This window comes from Pipistrellus kuhlii, unplaced genomic scaffold (genome assembly GCF_014108245.1).
Source record: "Pipistrellus kuhlii isolate mPipKuh1 unplaced genomic scaffold, mPipKuh1.p scaffold_m20_p_1, whole genome shotgun sequence".
Taxonomy (NCBI): Eukaryota; Metazoa; Chordata; class Mammalia; order Chiroptera; family Vespertilionidae; genus Pipistrellus; species Pipistrellus kuhlii.
This window is the reverse complement of record NW_023425404.1, coordinates 93,234,597-93,251,857: the sequence shown is the minus strand read 5'-3', so window position 1 is coordinate 93,251,857 and position 17,261 is coordinate 93,234,597. Positions and strand designations below refer to the sequence as shown.

Below are 17,261 nucleotides of genomic sequence, written 5' to 3'. Positions count from 1 at the left end.
TTGTACACTCAGTCCTAGGCAATTAATTTATATTTTAGTTAGACTGGTTAGTCTAAAACTTGGTATGTGATTTCTTTTAGGCTTGTTTAGAATATTGTTCAAACTTAACCTTGATATCCTTGATATAAGAGTCAGATATTCCAGGAACTACTATACAGTAAAATCTCAGTTAAATAGACCTAACTGATCAAATCTTTTATTTTAGAATTCTAATATGTGAATATAGAGAGGAAGAAACAATGCTTAACTTTTTATTTTATTTTATATTTGTTAATCTCCTCCCAATGATATTTTTTCTATATATTTTCTTTTTTTTAATCTCTTTATTGATTAAGGTATCACACATTTGTCCTCATCCCCCCATTCCCATCCCGAACCCCTCCCCACGCTTGCCCCCACCCCCCTGTTGTCTGTGACCATTGGTTAGGCTCATATGCATACACACAAGTCCTTTGGCTGATCTCTCCCCCTTATTACCACATATATTTTCTAGAGAGAGTGGAAGGGAGGGAAGGAGGAAGAGAAGTAATGAGAGAGAGAGAAACATCAGTGTGAGAGAGTCAAATAGATTGGTTGCCTCCTGCACCCTGGGGATCGAATCTATACCCTTGACTGGAATAGTCCCCACAAATATTCCGTGCATGGACCAATGTTCTAACCACTAAATAAAATAGCCACATGTATGACCATGAATTATATCAGCCAACTAGTCAGCCAGCCAGTCAGCCAGCCTCCCACCCATCTATTCATCTATCTTTCTTTCCAACCACCCACCCATCCATCCATCTAGCCACCCACCCATTCACCCACCACCCATCATCCATCATCCATCCATCCATCCATCCATCCATCCATCCATCCATCCATGTATTTAGGGTCAAGTGCAGTGAAGATTCTTACCAAATGTTGACCATTAGTCTTCTAAATATCTGTGAGATTTTAATTATTAAAAAATTCTTTCAGCAGTTTTACACTGAAATGTAAGGATTTCTGATTTTCTTTTTTAACAGAAATACTATATACAAAAATAGATTTTCTATTAACTCTTATTAAATTGGAAAATCAATTAATTTCCTATTGAATTTAGATTTTTCCAAGAATATAAAAATATGAAATGGTGTCTGTCTCTCAAGGAGTTTAGACATTTAATTGGGAAGAGAAAGGCTGCGTATCTAGTAAATTAAATAGTGGTATATGAAATAAACAACAATAGGAAATATTTTCATTAAAATTTTGCTATATAGTAATGCAATTTATATGTAGGGTGAAACATCCCATGTATATATGTGGGATTGTGATACACATATATTATATACACATAAATAAGTAGATGTTTCAACACAGATCACTCTGGTTCCCAGTTATTCAGAGGATCTTGTTTGTATATTTTGAAGCTTTTCTACCCAATTGTTCTCATCTCTTGCTAATTATGGTAAGCCATAATTACACTGATTGTGGTAATAAGCTCATGGGTATAGTGGTTATGACAGGAGCTAAAATGTGTTAAGATAAAATTCCTTTATTCATTGAGTGTAAATAAAATTTAGTGTTTTACTGCCTATTCATCCCAAATCTTAGAAAGTTTAAATCTGCCTCTTTAAACTGAGGATTTGAATGAGGTCTTGGCAAAAGAATTTTAAAAAGCTAACTGCTGTTAATAAGAGAAATCAAAGTTGTCTATTGTTTGGAGTTTTGTTTGTTTATTTTTATATGACTTGTTAATCCTTTACCGTTAATCCTTAGGCTAGTTTTTGTTTGTTTTTATTTCCAAATCAGTTTAATTGAGTGATGGTTGCTTGGTATCCTGTTAGCAGCTGGCCATGTAACAAAATCAAGTCATTGGTGAACATGATAGAATGCTTGTGATATTTCATGATATTTATAAAAGCAGATATGAACAAAAATATTGTTCGGGAAGCTAGGTGTGTGATATTTTGGTTTATACCCTTTATACCTGGAGAAGCTATCAAATACCATTGCTTTCTAGCTCTTTAATGTGATTTATATGGAACTTGACTTCAAGTTGTTAAGTTGTTATCATATTGTCTGATGGTCTCAAAAAGAGTATGTTAACTTCCAATATTTGTTTTATTTTTTTCTCCTTATTCGTCAGTTTAAGCAGCAGGATTCTGTAGTAATTTTAGGTTCTATTTTACCTCTTATTGCTCCCTTCAACATCAAGTTTCAGGAAATTTGCTTTTCATAGAAAAAAATACGTACAATAGAATTTCCCTGGTGTTTAAACTGTCTCCTTTAACCCATTACTCAAATCTTACCTCATTTCTGGAACTTCCCAGCATCTCTTCTTGAACATTCTACATTCTTCTAGGTCTTTAGATTGTATCTTAAAATTCACCTTCCATCAAACCCATCTGCAACCATCTTGTTTAAGTGAAAAATAATGAGACACATTTATGTATGAAGATACCATTAGGTTTTATTTTTTTATTTTTTTGTATTTTGTGCAGGTTCTTCTAAATAGTTTATTAATTTCATGTGGGTTTGCCCACTAGATTGAAAATTACCCAATGGGAGGGACAACATATAACCAACAGCCTAAAAATGTCATGGGGTTGGCATATAACCTATGGCTCCTCACTAGAAGTGTATAAAATATGTTGACATTCACTTTGATTCTACAATCCTATATAATAAAGAGGTAATATGCAAATTGATCATCACCCCAACACACAAGATGGCTGCCCCCATGTGGACACAAGATGGCTGCCACAAAATGGCTAGCAGGAAAGGGCAGTTGGGGGGGACCCAGACCTGCAGGGGAGGGCACTTAGGGAGTACCCAGGCATGTAAGGAAGGGAAGTTGGGGTGATCAGGCCTACAGGGGAGGGCAGTTAGGGGTGACCTGGCTAGCAGAGGAGGGCAATTGGGGGCAACTAGGTCTTTAGGGGAGGACAGTTGGGGGCTACACAGGCCTACAGGGGAGGGAAGTTGTGGGGGGGCCGAAGGACCAAGACTGCAGGGGAAGGCAGTTGGGAGGAACATGCTGGCAAGGGAGGGTAGTTAGGGATGACTGGGCCGGCAAAGGAGGGCAGTTGGGGGCGACCAGGCCTGCAGGGGAAGATAGTTGGGGAGGGACCAGGTCTGCAGGGGAGGGCAGTTAGGGGCAATCAAGCCAGCTGGGGAGCAGTTAGGCATAGATCAGGCTGGCAAGGGAGTGGTTAGGGTTGATCAGGCAGGCAGGCCTGCAGTGGGAGCCAGCAGTGCTGGATTGTGAGATGGATGTCTGACTGCCCATTTAGGCCCGTTCCCTTGAGGGGTCCTAAATTGGAGAGGGTGCAGGCTGGGCTGAGGGACACACATACCCCCACCCCATGCACAAATTTCATGCACTGGGTCTCGAATATTCTCTATAATAATAGCTGAGCATACAAAAAAGTGATGATGTGAGGTTTACATTTGCTATTCAAACTACTTTCTCTGTATGCTGTGTAGCTTTGTGTTAAACTTTTTGATATTTTGAAGGAGATGGAAGAGTAATAAGCCCTTCACCTCGTAATAAATCATCATGCATCTCATCCACAGCAAACGTGACAGAACTATATGGGCTGGACATGAAAACTACCACGAACTCCTTATCAGCATTTGGAGATTCTTCCATTCAGATACCTTCCAAGTCCAGAATCCGGCAGGGCTGTCATAGTGCTGGCCCAAGTGTATCTGGTAATGAGGGACTATCATCTCAGTTATAAGAGAGTAAAAATTTAGTATTAGGTGTCAGCATTAAAAGGGATAAAATAGGTTTGAGGAAGAAAGAAACAAACTCAAATTTAGTAATTAACTTCAAACATGGAGAGCTATGGAAATTATACTTTCTAGAAAAGATATTTTTAGGTGCCAAAGTTCTCCAAATTTAAGCTTTTAAAGGTTTTTCTTAATCAAGTAATTTGTATATATATATCATTTTCAATAGGTGATCATATTAATTTGGTGAGCTCATCAGTGTCATCATTTCACATTCTCCAGCGTTCTTCTGAAGAGAAAATTCTTTACTCAGACAGACTGACCCTAGAAAGGTGAGGACAATTTGTTATTTTTTTTACTAGATAATACATAGACATGGTACAAGATTTGAATGGTATAAAAATCTCTCTCCCTCATCCTATTCTCCAACTATCCAGTTCTGCCATGTGAGAATAACCACTGTTATCAATTATTTATTTATCCTTTGAGGGGTATGAGGAGGAATTTTATACCTATATAATGTTAAATAAAAGAGTACTAAAAAATAAAGTTATTTATATTATTACTCCTCAAAAAAAAAAAAGAGTACTAAGTAATTCTATATTATAATCAACGAAAATGGATTTTAGGATAGCAAAAGCTTTGTAATATAGTGATCACACAGGCTAGAGGGTCCTGTTCAGTTGAATCCCCTGTTACCTCACTGGCCTCTTCTCGTCCTAATCTCTCCTTTGCTCACTCTGTGTCATTGAATATACCAAGCATGCTTACATTTTAGGGCTTTTGCACTTACTGTTCCCACTTCCTTTCCTCCTTTAGTTTTTTTTTTTTTTTTTTTTTTTTTAATATATATTTTATTGAATTTTTCAGAGAGGAAGGGAGAGGGATAGATAGTTAGAAACATTGATGAGAGGGAAACATCGATCAGCTGCCTCCTGCACACCTTCTTCTGGTATGTGCCTGCAACCAAGGTACATGCCTTTGACCAGAATCGAAACTGGGACTCTGAGGTTTGACGCTCTAGTTACTGAGCCAAACTGGTTAGAGCCCTCCTTTAGATTTTTACTCAAATGTCATCATCTCAGGAATGGCCTTCCTGGGCCACCATCTCCAAAATTATAACCCGGTTCACCCTGACAGTCCCCAGCTCTTTCAATGCTTCATTTTTTTTTCTTTTTCTTTTCTTTTTCTTTCTTCTTTCTTTCTTTCTTTCTTTCTTTCTTTCTTTCTTTCTTTCTTTCTTTCTTTCTTTCTTTCTTTCTTTGATACATCACCCTCTAATGTATTAAATATTTTACTTATCGAGTTTATTATTTGTCTCTTTCTACTAAAATATAAACTCCACAAACACTAGGAGTGTTTGTGGAGTTTATATTTCTGTATCCCCAGCACTTAGAACAGAACCTAGGACAAAATAGGCTCTCAATAAAATTTTTGAATGAATGAATAAACTTAGGACTTGATCTTCATCATTAAATCCAGAAAAGTACTTGCAATAGAATAGTGGATGAAGGATCCAACCCTACCTTTGTGCTATAATCAGCAAAAAATAAAAATAAAAATAAAAAAATAAATCATTTCTTCTATGCATTCCTTTATCTCAGCAGTGTGTATCTAATAGCAAATTGTTCAGTAAACTTATTAGCTTAGCAATGCACATCTGACAGCAAATGTCACAGATCCTTTGTATTTGTATTTGGGAGAAAGCTCTCTGGGGGTGGAGGGGGGTGTTTGATATATTGTTTTGTAGGCAAATAACACTTGAGGGCAGTTACTCTTATTACATCTTTGTAGAATTGTTGGATTTTAAAAATGTAATGCTAGTATTAACAACTGCCACAATATATTTTTTCTTTTTCTTTTTAATCCTTATCCTAGAATATGTTTTTATTGATTTTAAATATATATATTTTATTGATTTTTTATAGAGAGGAAGGGAAAGGGATAGAGAATTAGAAACATCGATGTGCCAGCAGCCAAGGTACATGCCCTTGACCTGAGTGGAATCTGGGACCCTTCAGTTCGCAGGCTGAGCCAAACCAGTTAGGGCTGTTTTTATTGATTTTTTTTAGCGAGTGAGAGATAAGGAGCAGGAGAGAAAAATATTGATGTGAGTGAGAAACATCAGTTGGTTGCCAACATGGAATTAAATCTGCAACCTGGGTATATGCCATGACCAGGAATCGAACCTGTGTCCTTTTGATGCACAGAACAATGACCAACCAACTGAGCCATGCTGGCCAGGGCACTTTCACAGTATTCTAATGTTTTGTTGGATTTTGTGATAATATTTATCTCACTCTTTAAAATTCTAGCCAAGAATAATACCTCAGCCCTTTAGTTTCATGTTACTTGAGACAAACACGAACTAGTATTTTATAAGATTGTGATATAAGTTAGGCACTTGTGTTGTAGCTTGGGTGACTCAGGCAGTTGTGAAGATTATCTTTGGCACATGACACAGACTTTAATCAGGTGGAGACTTGTTTAACCAGAAAAGTCAAGACCAAGGGAATTCACTTAGCTTCAAAGACTGGTTATGATGGCAGGATCACAAAGATGTCAGATGCTTAGGCACAATTTTATTAGTACCAGGATGTGCAGTCATGAAAGGTGGGCTGGCAGTAAGATATTCAGAGATCATTGTTTAAGAACCAGTAGGTAAGCTCCATGATTTCCAAAGGGAGATCTGCTATGCTATGCTTGTTTCTTAGCCAGGAGATTTAGGGTCAAGAGTAGACTTCAGGCCCTGACTGGGTGGCTCGATTAGTTGGAACATCCTCCAGCATACCAAAAGGTTTCAGGTTTGATTCCAGTCAGGGCACATGCCTCTTCCCAAAGAAACTAATAATTTTTATAAGAGGGGGCAAGCTGTCAAATCAAAATCTTATTAACTTTTTCAAATGTCTTTTAGGCAAAAGCTGACTGTATGTCCTGTTATCGATGGGGAAGAACACCTTCGTTTATTGAACTTCCAACACAATTTTATAACTCGAATCCAAAATATTTCTAATCTACGGAGGCTAATATTCTTGGATTTATATGATAACCATATAGAAGAAATTAGTGGGCTTTCTACTCTCAGATCCCTTCGTGTCCTTCTGTTGGGGAAAAACAGGTAACTTTTATAGAGCAGTTTTTGTCTATTATACTTAGGATTAATGTTGAATTGTAGGGGTTTAGATGGCAACACGGAATTGAAAAACAGTTAAGAACCTAATGGACTAAATTTTTGAAAGATTATTTAAATGGATTAAGATTCAATCATAATTTGTTTTATGAGATTTAGTCTGACAATTAGTTAAAGCAAATTACATTTATATAGTGTATATTTTGTTATTTCAATTGCTTTCCTGTGTCAAAGCTTATATGGAAGTAAATAGCAGATTTGGCCTTTATGTTTTTTAGACTATGTTTTAAGCATGTTGTATTCACTTTAGGCATGAGTATTTCACTAGTGATTCTCCTCTGTGCTTGACTGAAGGTAGACATTTACTTTGTGATTGTCAAATTACTGATTGATTTTTGTTTAGGTGGCATTTTCAAAATATATTTAAAATTACATCCTATGTGAATATTTCCAGTTCTTTTCATAAGGTTCTATTATGTGTATAGCTAGACAATTCCTGCCTAACTTCCTTGAGATTTGTTCATGACTTTTCTCTTCATTCTGCTTCACTAGATAGTTTTGCAATGCCTAAAAAGAAGAGCTGTTTGGAGAAAATCTAAAAATGATTTTTATATTATCAAATAATAAAGTTTAGATATACCCAAGCTTGGTTCCCCTCCATCCACCTCCGTCCTCCACCCCCAACATGGATCTTGCAATGCCTGTTTATTCTCATTAGCCAGCAGTAATATAAGATATTTTTTTCCAAGGTCATGTTCTAATCCGTTCTCTGTGGTTTCTTGAAAGTTCCCATTAGTGTAGTCTGTCACCTACTATTGGTTCAAGTGTTAAACTAAGCAATATAGTATCATGAAAGAATTTGGGGAATTATAGGATTATAGAGTACTATATGTCCCTTGCAGGAAGATTCCTGCAATAGGGCTTCCTGCTGTGGTCGCTGCCCCGCCTGCCTGTTTTCCTTCCTTCTCCCCCACTTTGCTTGCTTGCTTCTCAGCAGTGCTTGGCTTCTTTCTAGGCATCTTCAGTCTTCCCTCTGGCCTGGATATGCAAATTAACCGCCATCTTGGTTGGGTTAATTTGCATACTCACCCTGATTGGCTGGTGGGAAGGGCTTGTGGGCATAGCTAAGGTGCTGTCAATTTGCATGTTTCTCTTTTAATAGGTAGGATTAGGACTTGAAGTAACCCGAAAGGTGGAGAAATTGAGATGAAAGGTGACTTCTGCAAGGTTAGATATGTACAAACTATATACAGTAGGAGTATGCCCCTGAAGCAGTTCACTGAGTAAAGTGAAGAGTAAACTTCATACATCAAGGCACTTCCTTCTAGGTGCTCATTGTTATCTCTCCCAGAGATTTCTTCACTCACTTCTGATTCTTGGAGTTACTGATTTGTGTTTCTAGCTTCCATTTATTCTGCAGTACCATCATCTTTCTGCCCTCCGTGTCACTGTTTTCATTATAAATCTCCTTTTCTAGTTTTACTAGTAAACTTATTATCTAGAGCTGCTCCTGTTTCCTTATGTTTTTTTTTTTTAAATATATTTTATTGAGTTTTTACAGAGAGGAAGAGAGAGATATAGAAAGCTAGAAACATCGATGAGAGAGAAACATCCATCAGATGCCTCTTGCACACCTCCTACTGGCGATGTGCCCGCAACCAAAGTACATGCCCTTGCTCGGAATCAAACCCGGGACCTTTCAGTCCACAGGTCGACGCTCTATCTACTGAGCCAAACTGGTTTCGGCAGTTTCCTAATGTTATAAATTATCTCTCAATCTACTCTCTTTTCCTATGCCTCAAAGACACCAGTATATTGGACCTTTTAAATATTTTTAAATGTCTCTTTGCTCCTCCAACTCTCTCGGGCCTATTCCCCTTCCCTATATTCTTACCATTGTTCAGTAAAAGCAATCTAATGCAGTTTCTTTTTCCTGCCTTCTAGTCCTCTATCTTTTTGTTTGTTTGCTTGCTTTGGGTCATATTTTACTTTAACTTTCCCATAAAGAAAATAGTTCTTATTCAAGTTCTTAAATAAAAAAGAAAATAAGTCAGAAGACAACTTTCCATAATCTTCCAACTGGCATTTCTGAAGTATCAGTACAATGCAAATCTGATCCCTAAAACATATACCTAATGCTCTTCAGCCAGATAACTTTGTAGAGTCTCAAATCTATCCTGAAGCAGTACTTTAGTAATCATTAGGCAAACCTGGCTGAGGACTGCTGAAGAGAGAAGCACATCTGCCACCCTGTGCCCTCATGTTCCTCTTGGGGGACTTTTTGCCACCTGCTGTTTAAGTCCAGAAACGTTTGTCTCTCCCACATTGCAAAGCACTGCACTGTCTTCTAGTCCAAGACAATGGAACCATATATGAACATCTAGGGTAACCAGATGCCTCTAGTTCAAACAACTCCAATAAATATTCCTGCTGAACAGGTAGAAAGGCTCCACTATGCTGCATTTGAAGTTTACGTTGTTACTAATGAACTCCCAACCCCTCTGTATGACTTTGAAGTTGAATTTCTTGCCATCTAACTGTTCTGCTTTCTGTATCCTGATTATCCTTGTGAGATATTCTGGTGCCTTCATGATCACAGGCTAATTAATAGAACTACTCTGAATTTTCTTCTCATCACCAAGAACTGTATATAAAACTTGCTGCCAGACCCTGGAATTCCATTTTTCTTGCCTTTTATTGCTTGAGGTTTCCCATTTATGGATTTGTCTCTGACACTTGAAAAGCCTTACCTTAATTTAGATTTGTAGAAGGGACCTTATCCTGCTGTCAGTAATGTATTGCAACCTGCAGAGACAGGCTGTCATAAATGTCTAGAGTTCTGTAGCTACTGAAGTGATAGCAGAGCCTCACCTTTTTCTAGTTTCCATTTTGTTTAATGGGAGAACTTAAAACAAATTTCAGGTCACATTGGTGTTAATGTAAAAATTTTCAACTATTTTGGAACTGACTAGGATTCTGCAAATTCTTCACATTAGTACCTAATCTGACTATGGCTTCCTAGGTCAACTGATATCTTCACCTGCCTCTGAATTCTTTAGAATTTTATCTGTTTTTATGTCATTTCAGGTCCTGGGGTGTTTGGCAAAAGCATTTAATGAGAATAAGACAGCAAGATGTTTAGCTGGTTTTCAGGTTTAACTGACTGAACAACTTATCCATTTTTATTCCTAGTCACCTGGGCAATCAGAATCTGAAGTGAGAGTCATAAAGCCACTATATGTCAAAGCTAAGAGAATGCTTGAAATCACAATAGACTGCGACTGTTTTTACTGGATAGTTTAGCAGCATGTGAAGCCCTGGTATTCTTTGAAAGACCTGTTGCACATTTAGTTTTCTGTGATGGGAGTGTTTTAAACGTGCTGAGAGTTTCTGGTCAATTCAGAAACATTACATTGATCCTCCAAATCAGAAAAAATATAGGCTGGGACAATCTCCATCATCACTTATGTATAATTTCCAATATGCTAAAAATATAATTCTTAGACAGATAGTTACTAATTCCAGCAAATTTTTAAAATTAATTAATTGATGAGGAAACCTGTAGGATGACAAAGTTGGTTCAAAAGAAGATAAGAGAAACTGATAGTCAATGAAAAATGACACATACTGGAATAAGATTGTTAAGTTATAAACAGATAGAAATAAATTATATTTCTACTTGGCCAAAAATAATGCATCACTTTTCTACAAGTTACAGAATTTGGGCTCTCAGCCATAGTGAATAGATGATTGTTAGGTAGGTTTGTTGACAGTGCTCTGACATTGAGAAGATCTGCAGTCATTTCTTAGCATTCTTTTCAAAGTCTGGTTCTTAACATTGAGTAGCACCTTTTTTTTCTATATTCACATATTACAGTTTTATAAAATTGTTTTTATACTATGTGTTTTTCACTTGAATACTTATATTTTATTACTTAAGTTTTCCAATGTTATTAAATGTTCTTTGAAAATATAATTTTTATAGCTGCATAATCTATATAGGTATATATGTAATAATTTACTTATTTTCCTTTTTATTAATATCTATATTACATACTTCCCCCCCTCTAAGATGTAATTAATATTCTTGTCTGTAAATCTTTGTTTCCATCTCTGATTATTTCCTTAGTATTTTCTATTAGGTAGGTGAGTTTACCCTCATAAAGCTCATATGAGGGCAAATTGAGATTTGATAAGAAGGTCTATGTTTTAGGGCATTACTTCTCAAAATGTGATCCCTGGACCAGCAGCATCAGCATTACCCAAGAACTTATTAGAAATGCAAATTTTTGGACCCTGTCCTAGAAACTCTGGAGGTGAGACTTAGCAAGCTATCTTTTATCAAGCCCTCCAAATGATTCTGATACACACTGTTTTAGGAAAATGTGAGCTTAGGCATATAAAAGAATTGAAAAAAAGGCTTCTATAGTAGCTCTGAGGTCAGCTTGCTATTAGAAAGCATCACTCCTTCCTAAAGCCTAAGGTTCTTAGAAGAATTGCTCTTTTCTAAAGATATGCTGTTTAAGCTGGGGAGACATTTTCTATAGTATGTCTGCATATTTAACAATACAATTAAATTGATAGGAAATATGTTTTATATAATATCTATACATATATGGATAACCTATATATAACCTATATATTTACATAGATAGATAGCTGTAGTTATTTCTATTATATGCATTTAAGTTATAGGGAATAAATAAAAATGAGTTATACCTTAGCATATTTTGATTTACAATAGATGTGATACATCTACATTTCTACTGTACTTACTCTAATTTTTAGAATCAAGAAAATCTCAAATCTGGAGAATCTAAAAAGTTTAGATGTCTTGGACCTTCATGGAAATCAGGTATTGTAAATATTTTTTATATTTTTCTTCTTTGAGAAAAGTCCAGGAATTGTAAGAGTTTTAAGAATTATACTGAATTTTTTAAGAGTTACTTTACTGATTCATTGAAATGCTAAACCTGTTTACATAAGATTTGGTAATTCTGTATCTTATGATACAGAAAGCATTTAAAATCTTTATAGTAATGACAACTTTGTTTCTTACTTAACCTTTTTATCAACTTATTTTAAAATTAGAGGCCCAGTGCACAAAATTCGTGCACGGGATGGGGGGTGTCCCTCAGCCCAGCCTGCACCCTCTTTAATGTGGTACCCCTCGAGGGATGTTCAACTGCCTGTTTAGAAAAATGGGCAATTGGATATCCTTCTCACAATCCAGGATTGCTGGCTCTCAACTGCTCACCTGCCTGCCTTCCTGATTGCCCCTAACTGTTTCTGCCTGCCAGCCTGATCACCCACTAACCACTCCCATGCCAGCCTGATTGATGTCTAACTGCTCCCCTGCCAGCCTGTTTGCCCCCAACTTCCCTCCTCTGCCAATCTGGTCACCCTTAACTGCCCTCCCCTGCAGGGTTGATTGCCTCCAAATGACCTCCCTTGCAGACCTGGTGACTCCCAACTGCCCTTCCCTGCTGGTCATCTTGTTGTGGCCATCTTGTGTAGGATCTTTGACCAAATGGGGGCAGCTATCTTGATCTTATGTGTTGGAGTGATGGTCAATCTGCATATTATTCTTTTATTAGTTAGGATAGAGGCTTGGTGCATGGTTGGGGCCAGCTGGTTTGTCCTGAAGGGTGTCCCAGATCAGGGTGGGGTTCCCTTAGGGTGTGTAGTGGCCTGGGCAAGGGTCCTATGGCGGTTTGTAGACCGGCCATGCCCCCTGGCGACCCAAGCCGAGGCCCTGGTATCTGGAATTTATTTACCTTCTACAATTGAAACTTTGTAGCCTGGAATGGAGCCAACCCTCCTGCTTGCTCCACGCTGCAGCCATTTCTGTTTGGATTTGCTTACCTTCTATAATTGAAATTTTATAGCCTTGAGTGGAGGCCTAGGCCAGCCAGGGCAGGTGGAAAGCTTGGCTTCCTCTGTTGCCGGGGGCAACCCTAGCTTGTTCTCTCCAGCTCTGTGGCTGCCACCATTTTTCTTGGGATTTATTTTCTATAATTGAAACTTTGTATCCTTGAGTGGAGGCCTAGGCATGCCAGGGTGTGTGGAAAGCTTGGCTTCCTCTATTGCCAGAGAAACCCAAGCCTCTCAATTTTTCTCTGTGGCTGTAGCCATTTTGGTTGAAGTTAATTTGCATATCTGCTCTAATTGGCTGGTGGGCATGGCTGGTGGGTGTAGTGGAGGGATGGTTAATTTGCATATTACTCTTTTATTAGGTAGGATATACATTATCCAACCTCAACTCAAGACTAGAATATTACTAATGATTTTCTTCTACCTAGATGTTCTGCCTTTATTTTGAGATAACTAATTTTTGGATTTCACATTTATCATTCTTTTTTGAGTTATTTTTAGTTGGTTTTATCACATATATGTATGCTATTTAGTAGCATTGTCTTTTAATTTAAAAAAGGTATCATAGTGTTGTCATCTAGTTTTCTCTTTTCAGATACATTATTATATTAATGGATTTCATCTTTTTTATTAAGTAGCTTTAGTTTATTCATTTTCACTGTTGTATGCTCCGTGTTGTGGTTAGATGAAAACTTTTTTTCTCTAGTTTATTATTGATAACCATTGAGTTGTTTCCTTTTTGTTTTCTCTTTTGTTTCCTTTTGAGAATAGTACTTCTAAGAGCAATTTTTTTATATGCTTCTTCCATGTACCATATGTACTCTATAGTATAGATCTAGAATTAACTTTGCTGGGTTAGGTTATTAAATTCTAATAAAAGATAATGCCAAATTATTTTCCAAAGTGGTTGTACCAGTTTATACTACCACCAGTACTAAAAAATAGATCCTATTACTTCACATTTTTTCAACATTTAAAATAGACTTAAATTTTTGCCAATTAAATTAAAAAATATATATGTTTTATTGATTTTTTACAGAGAGGAAAGGAGAGGGATAGAGAGTTAGAAACATTGATGAGAGAGAATCATAGATCAGCTGCCTCCTGCATACCTCCCACTGGGGATGTGCCTGCAACCCAGGTACATGCCCTTGACTGGAATCGAACTTGGGACCTTTCAGTCCGCAGACTGACGCTCTATCCACTGAGCCAAACCGGTTCTACCAATTAAATTTTTATAGTGTCCCCTTTGTGGTTTTAATTTATATTTCTGATTACTACATAAATTATCTGGGCTCATTCTTCATTTCAGTCAGTCAATTTGTCTACTCCAGTATCTGTCTATTCTATATAATTTATCTTTCTGATTTATTATTTCCTCTCTTCTGTTCTTTTCTTTCAGAACACCTTGGCTATTTCTTTTTTAACATTTTGCTCTTCCATTTACATTTTAATCTTTGAAATGTGAATATTTACTTAGGAATAGCTATATGAGCAGAAGTTCATCTTACTTACTTAAGATAGTAAACGTACATTCTGGGATGATCCAGGAGTCACTGCCTATTGATGATCAAGATCTGCCATTGCCAATTGCAGTCAGGTAGGTATAAACATCAGTATGATCCTTACGCACTCTAAACTGTTAATTCCAATCATTTTTATGAAAGGCTAATCTACACTAATAAAAGAGAAACATGCAAATTGACCATCTCTCCATTAGGCACACCAGCCATCAGGAATGACTATGCAAATTAACCCAACAAAAATGGCCATGGCCATGGAGCTGGAGTGAGCAGGAGGCTTTGGTTGTTCCTGGAGATGGAGGAAGCCAAGTTTCCTGCCTTCCCTGGCCTCTGCTCAAGGAGGGGCTGGGGGAAAAAAAGGAAGGGCTGGGAGCCTGGGTCAACAAGGGCAACCCAGGCTTCCAGCTGCCTTGGCCTCAGCAAAAGGAGTGGCTGGGAGCCTAGATCACCGGGGAGCATGGGCAGTCTGAAAATGGCCCTCAGCCCCTTACCCAGGCTGGTCACGTCCCTGTGAAGTTACAGTCCTCACTGGGGGCATGGCCAGCCTGTAAACAGCCATCAGCCCCTCAGGTTGGCCAGGCACCCCAACAGGGACCCCCATCCTGAAGGGGGTGGGACCAGGCTAAAAACAGCTCTCAGCCCCTCACCCAGGCTAGCCTTGCCCCATGGGATTAGGGCCCCTGCTAGGGGGCATGACCAGCTTGCAAACAACCATCAGCTCCTCACCCAGCCTGGCCAGGCACCCCAGCGGGAACCCCCACCCTGAAGGGGGTGTGGCCAGCTTGAAAACAGCCCTCAGCTCCTCATTCAGGCTGGCCATGCCTCCCCAGCGAGGACCCTCACTCCATAGGGGCATGGCTGGCTTACAAACCACCACAGGCCCCTCACACAGACCACCCCACGCCCCAAAGAAACCCCCATCCTGATCCAGGACATCCTTCAGGGAAAACTAGCGAGCCCCCACCATTGCATCAGGCCTCTGTTTATACTAATAAAGGGTAATAATACTACTTAGACTGGGAGACCTTCCAGACGTTCTTCTGGACAAATACATTGTGGTGGGGCTGAGAGGTGAGGGCAGTTAGAGACGGTTAGAGGCCAGGATCAGACGGCAGTTGTGGATGATCAGGCTGGTTGGAGGGGCATTGGGAGTGATCAGGCTGGGGTGGGGGGGGGGGCAGTTGGGCGTGAGCAGACCAGCAGGGGGCCAGCAGACCATCAGTAGGGTCAGTTGGTGGTGATCAGTACAGCAGGGGTCCAGTTTGGGGTGACCAGGCCAGTAGGGAGGGCAGGAGGGGGCAAGCAGGTGAGCAGGGGGAGCAGTTGGGGGCGAGTAGGCCAGCAGGGAGGGCACTTGGGGACAAGCAAGCTGGCACAGGGGGGAGTTGGGGGTGATCAGGCTGGTGGGGGGGGGCATTTGGGGACAAGCAAGCTGGCAGCAGGGGGCAGTTGGGGGCAAGCAGGCCAGCAGGAAGAGTGGTTAGGGGCAATCAGGCAGGCAGGCAGGTGATTGGTTAAGAGCTAGCAGTCCCGGATTGCAAGAGGGATGCCTGACTGCCGGTTTAAGCCCGATCCCTGTAAACTGGCAGTAGGATATCCTTTGAGGTGTCCCAAATTAAAGAAGATGCAGGCTGGGCTCAGGGACACCCCTCCTCCTGTGCATGAATTTCATGCCCTGGGCCACTAGTTTACACTAATAAAAGAGAAAGATGCAATTAATTGTACCTTCCTGATGCCCACCAGCCAATTAGGAGTGAATATGCAAATTAAAACAACAAAGATGGCAGGTTAATTTGCATATGCAGGCTCTGAGTGGTCAGGGGCAAGGTGCTTGTGTTTTTGCCATGGCAATGATGCAGGCATTCCACACCGCCCTAGCCACTTTGGGCCTCTGGGGAGCATGGGAAGGCAGAAAGGTGGCTCTGGCCTGAGTGAAGTCAGTGCCAGCAGCCAGGGGAAGGAAGGCCCATTCTTGCTCGAATCTTGGTGCATCAGACCTCTAGTGTAACTAATAAAAACCTTGATAGATCTAGGTAAGCCACCTCTGTCAGGTTATCTTATGCCAGCCCCATCTGTGTGTCTGTTTGTGTGTGTACCTTATGGGAGGAGTTATGGTAGCCTAGTCTACAGGCTGTTTAATGTCACTCTAATTCAGGAGAAGTTGCCCAATTAGATGGTTCTGGAAGGGGCATAAGAATTAAAATGTTTTGCCAGTAGCAGAAAATCATATGCAGAGCACTGAGAGTAAAAATAGCATGGTACATTTTTACTATTAGATACTTTAGCAGGTATTCAGGAATGGTGAAAGGTGAGGTAAGAGTTAGGTAGAAGGCAGATTGTGGAGGACTTTGTATGTCATTCTAAGGAATTGATTTTTTTTTTCTTATAGCCCACTATTTTAAGAACTATCTATGACTGTTAATGGTGAAACAATGTATAACTCTAAAAAAATTGAATTGGGTAATTAGAAAAACTAAAAGAAAATTATGTGTATAATTTTTGTCTTTTGATATTACATCTGTTGGAAATAAAAGTGATACTTGGTATAAATTGTGAAAATATATTTGTTTTATGGTGTGAAAGCATTCTGAGGAATGATGGTAGTGTTCAGGAAATAGACTTGGGTTGATCTCTTGCATGGACACAGACAATAGAGTGGTAGAGCCTGGGTCAGGGGTCAGGGGCAGGTTATTAGGGGTCAATGGGAGAAAAAAAGGGGACATATTTAATGCTTTAAACCACATGTGTCAAACACAAGGCCCGCGGGCCAAATCCGTCCCGCCAGGCCTTGCAATGTGGCCCGCACTGCGCTGTCATCACTGCACTCCGCTGCATTTCCATCACAATGACAGTTTATGACTGTTCAGTAAACCATTCGGCCCGCGATTTAGGCTGGATTTTAGATTTTGGCCCATTCTCTGATTGAGTTCGACACCCCTACTTTAAACAATAAAGATTAAAAAAATAAATAGATTGGGAAATGAAATGAGATAGAGATAAGTGAAACTGGAAACAGAACATTTGAGAGACTA

General features: G+C 39.2%; 1 protein-coding gene across 9 annotated transcripts in view; it reads left to right on the top strand.

Annotated features, from left to right (window-relative positions):
• The window catches only part of LRRC49 (leucine rich repeat containing 49), a 192,066-nt gene that overhangs the window by 11,548 nt on the left and 163,257 nt on the right, over positions 1-17,261 (top strand). For 3 of the 9 annotated variants that reach the window (XM_036457120.2, XM_045587386.1, XM_045587382.1), the window contains exons 4-7: positions 3,484-3,681; positions 3,932-4,034; positions 6,617-6,820; positions 11,621-11,687. In XM_036457120.2, coding sequence (XP_036313013.1) covers positions 3,484-3,681; positions 3,932-4,034; positions 6,617-6,820; positions 11,621-11,687 — 572 coding nt within the window. The remainder of the gene's footprint in view (positions 1-3,483; positions 3,682-3,931; positions 4,035-6,616; positions 6,821-11,620; positions 11,688-17,261) is intronic. The other 6 variants (XM_045587388.1, XM_045587389.1, XM_036457148.2 and 3 more) reach the window with 4 other exon arrangements.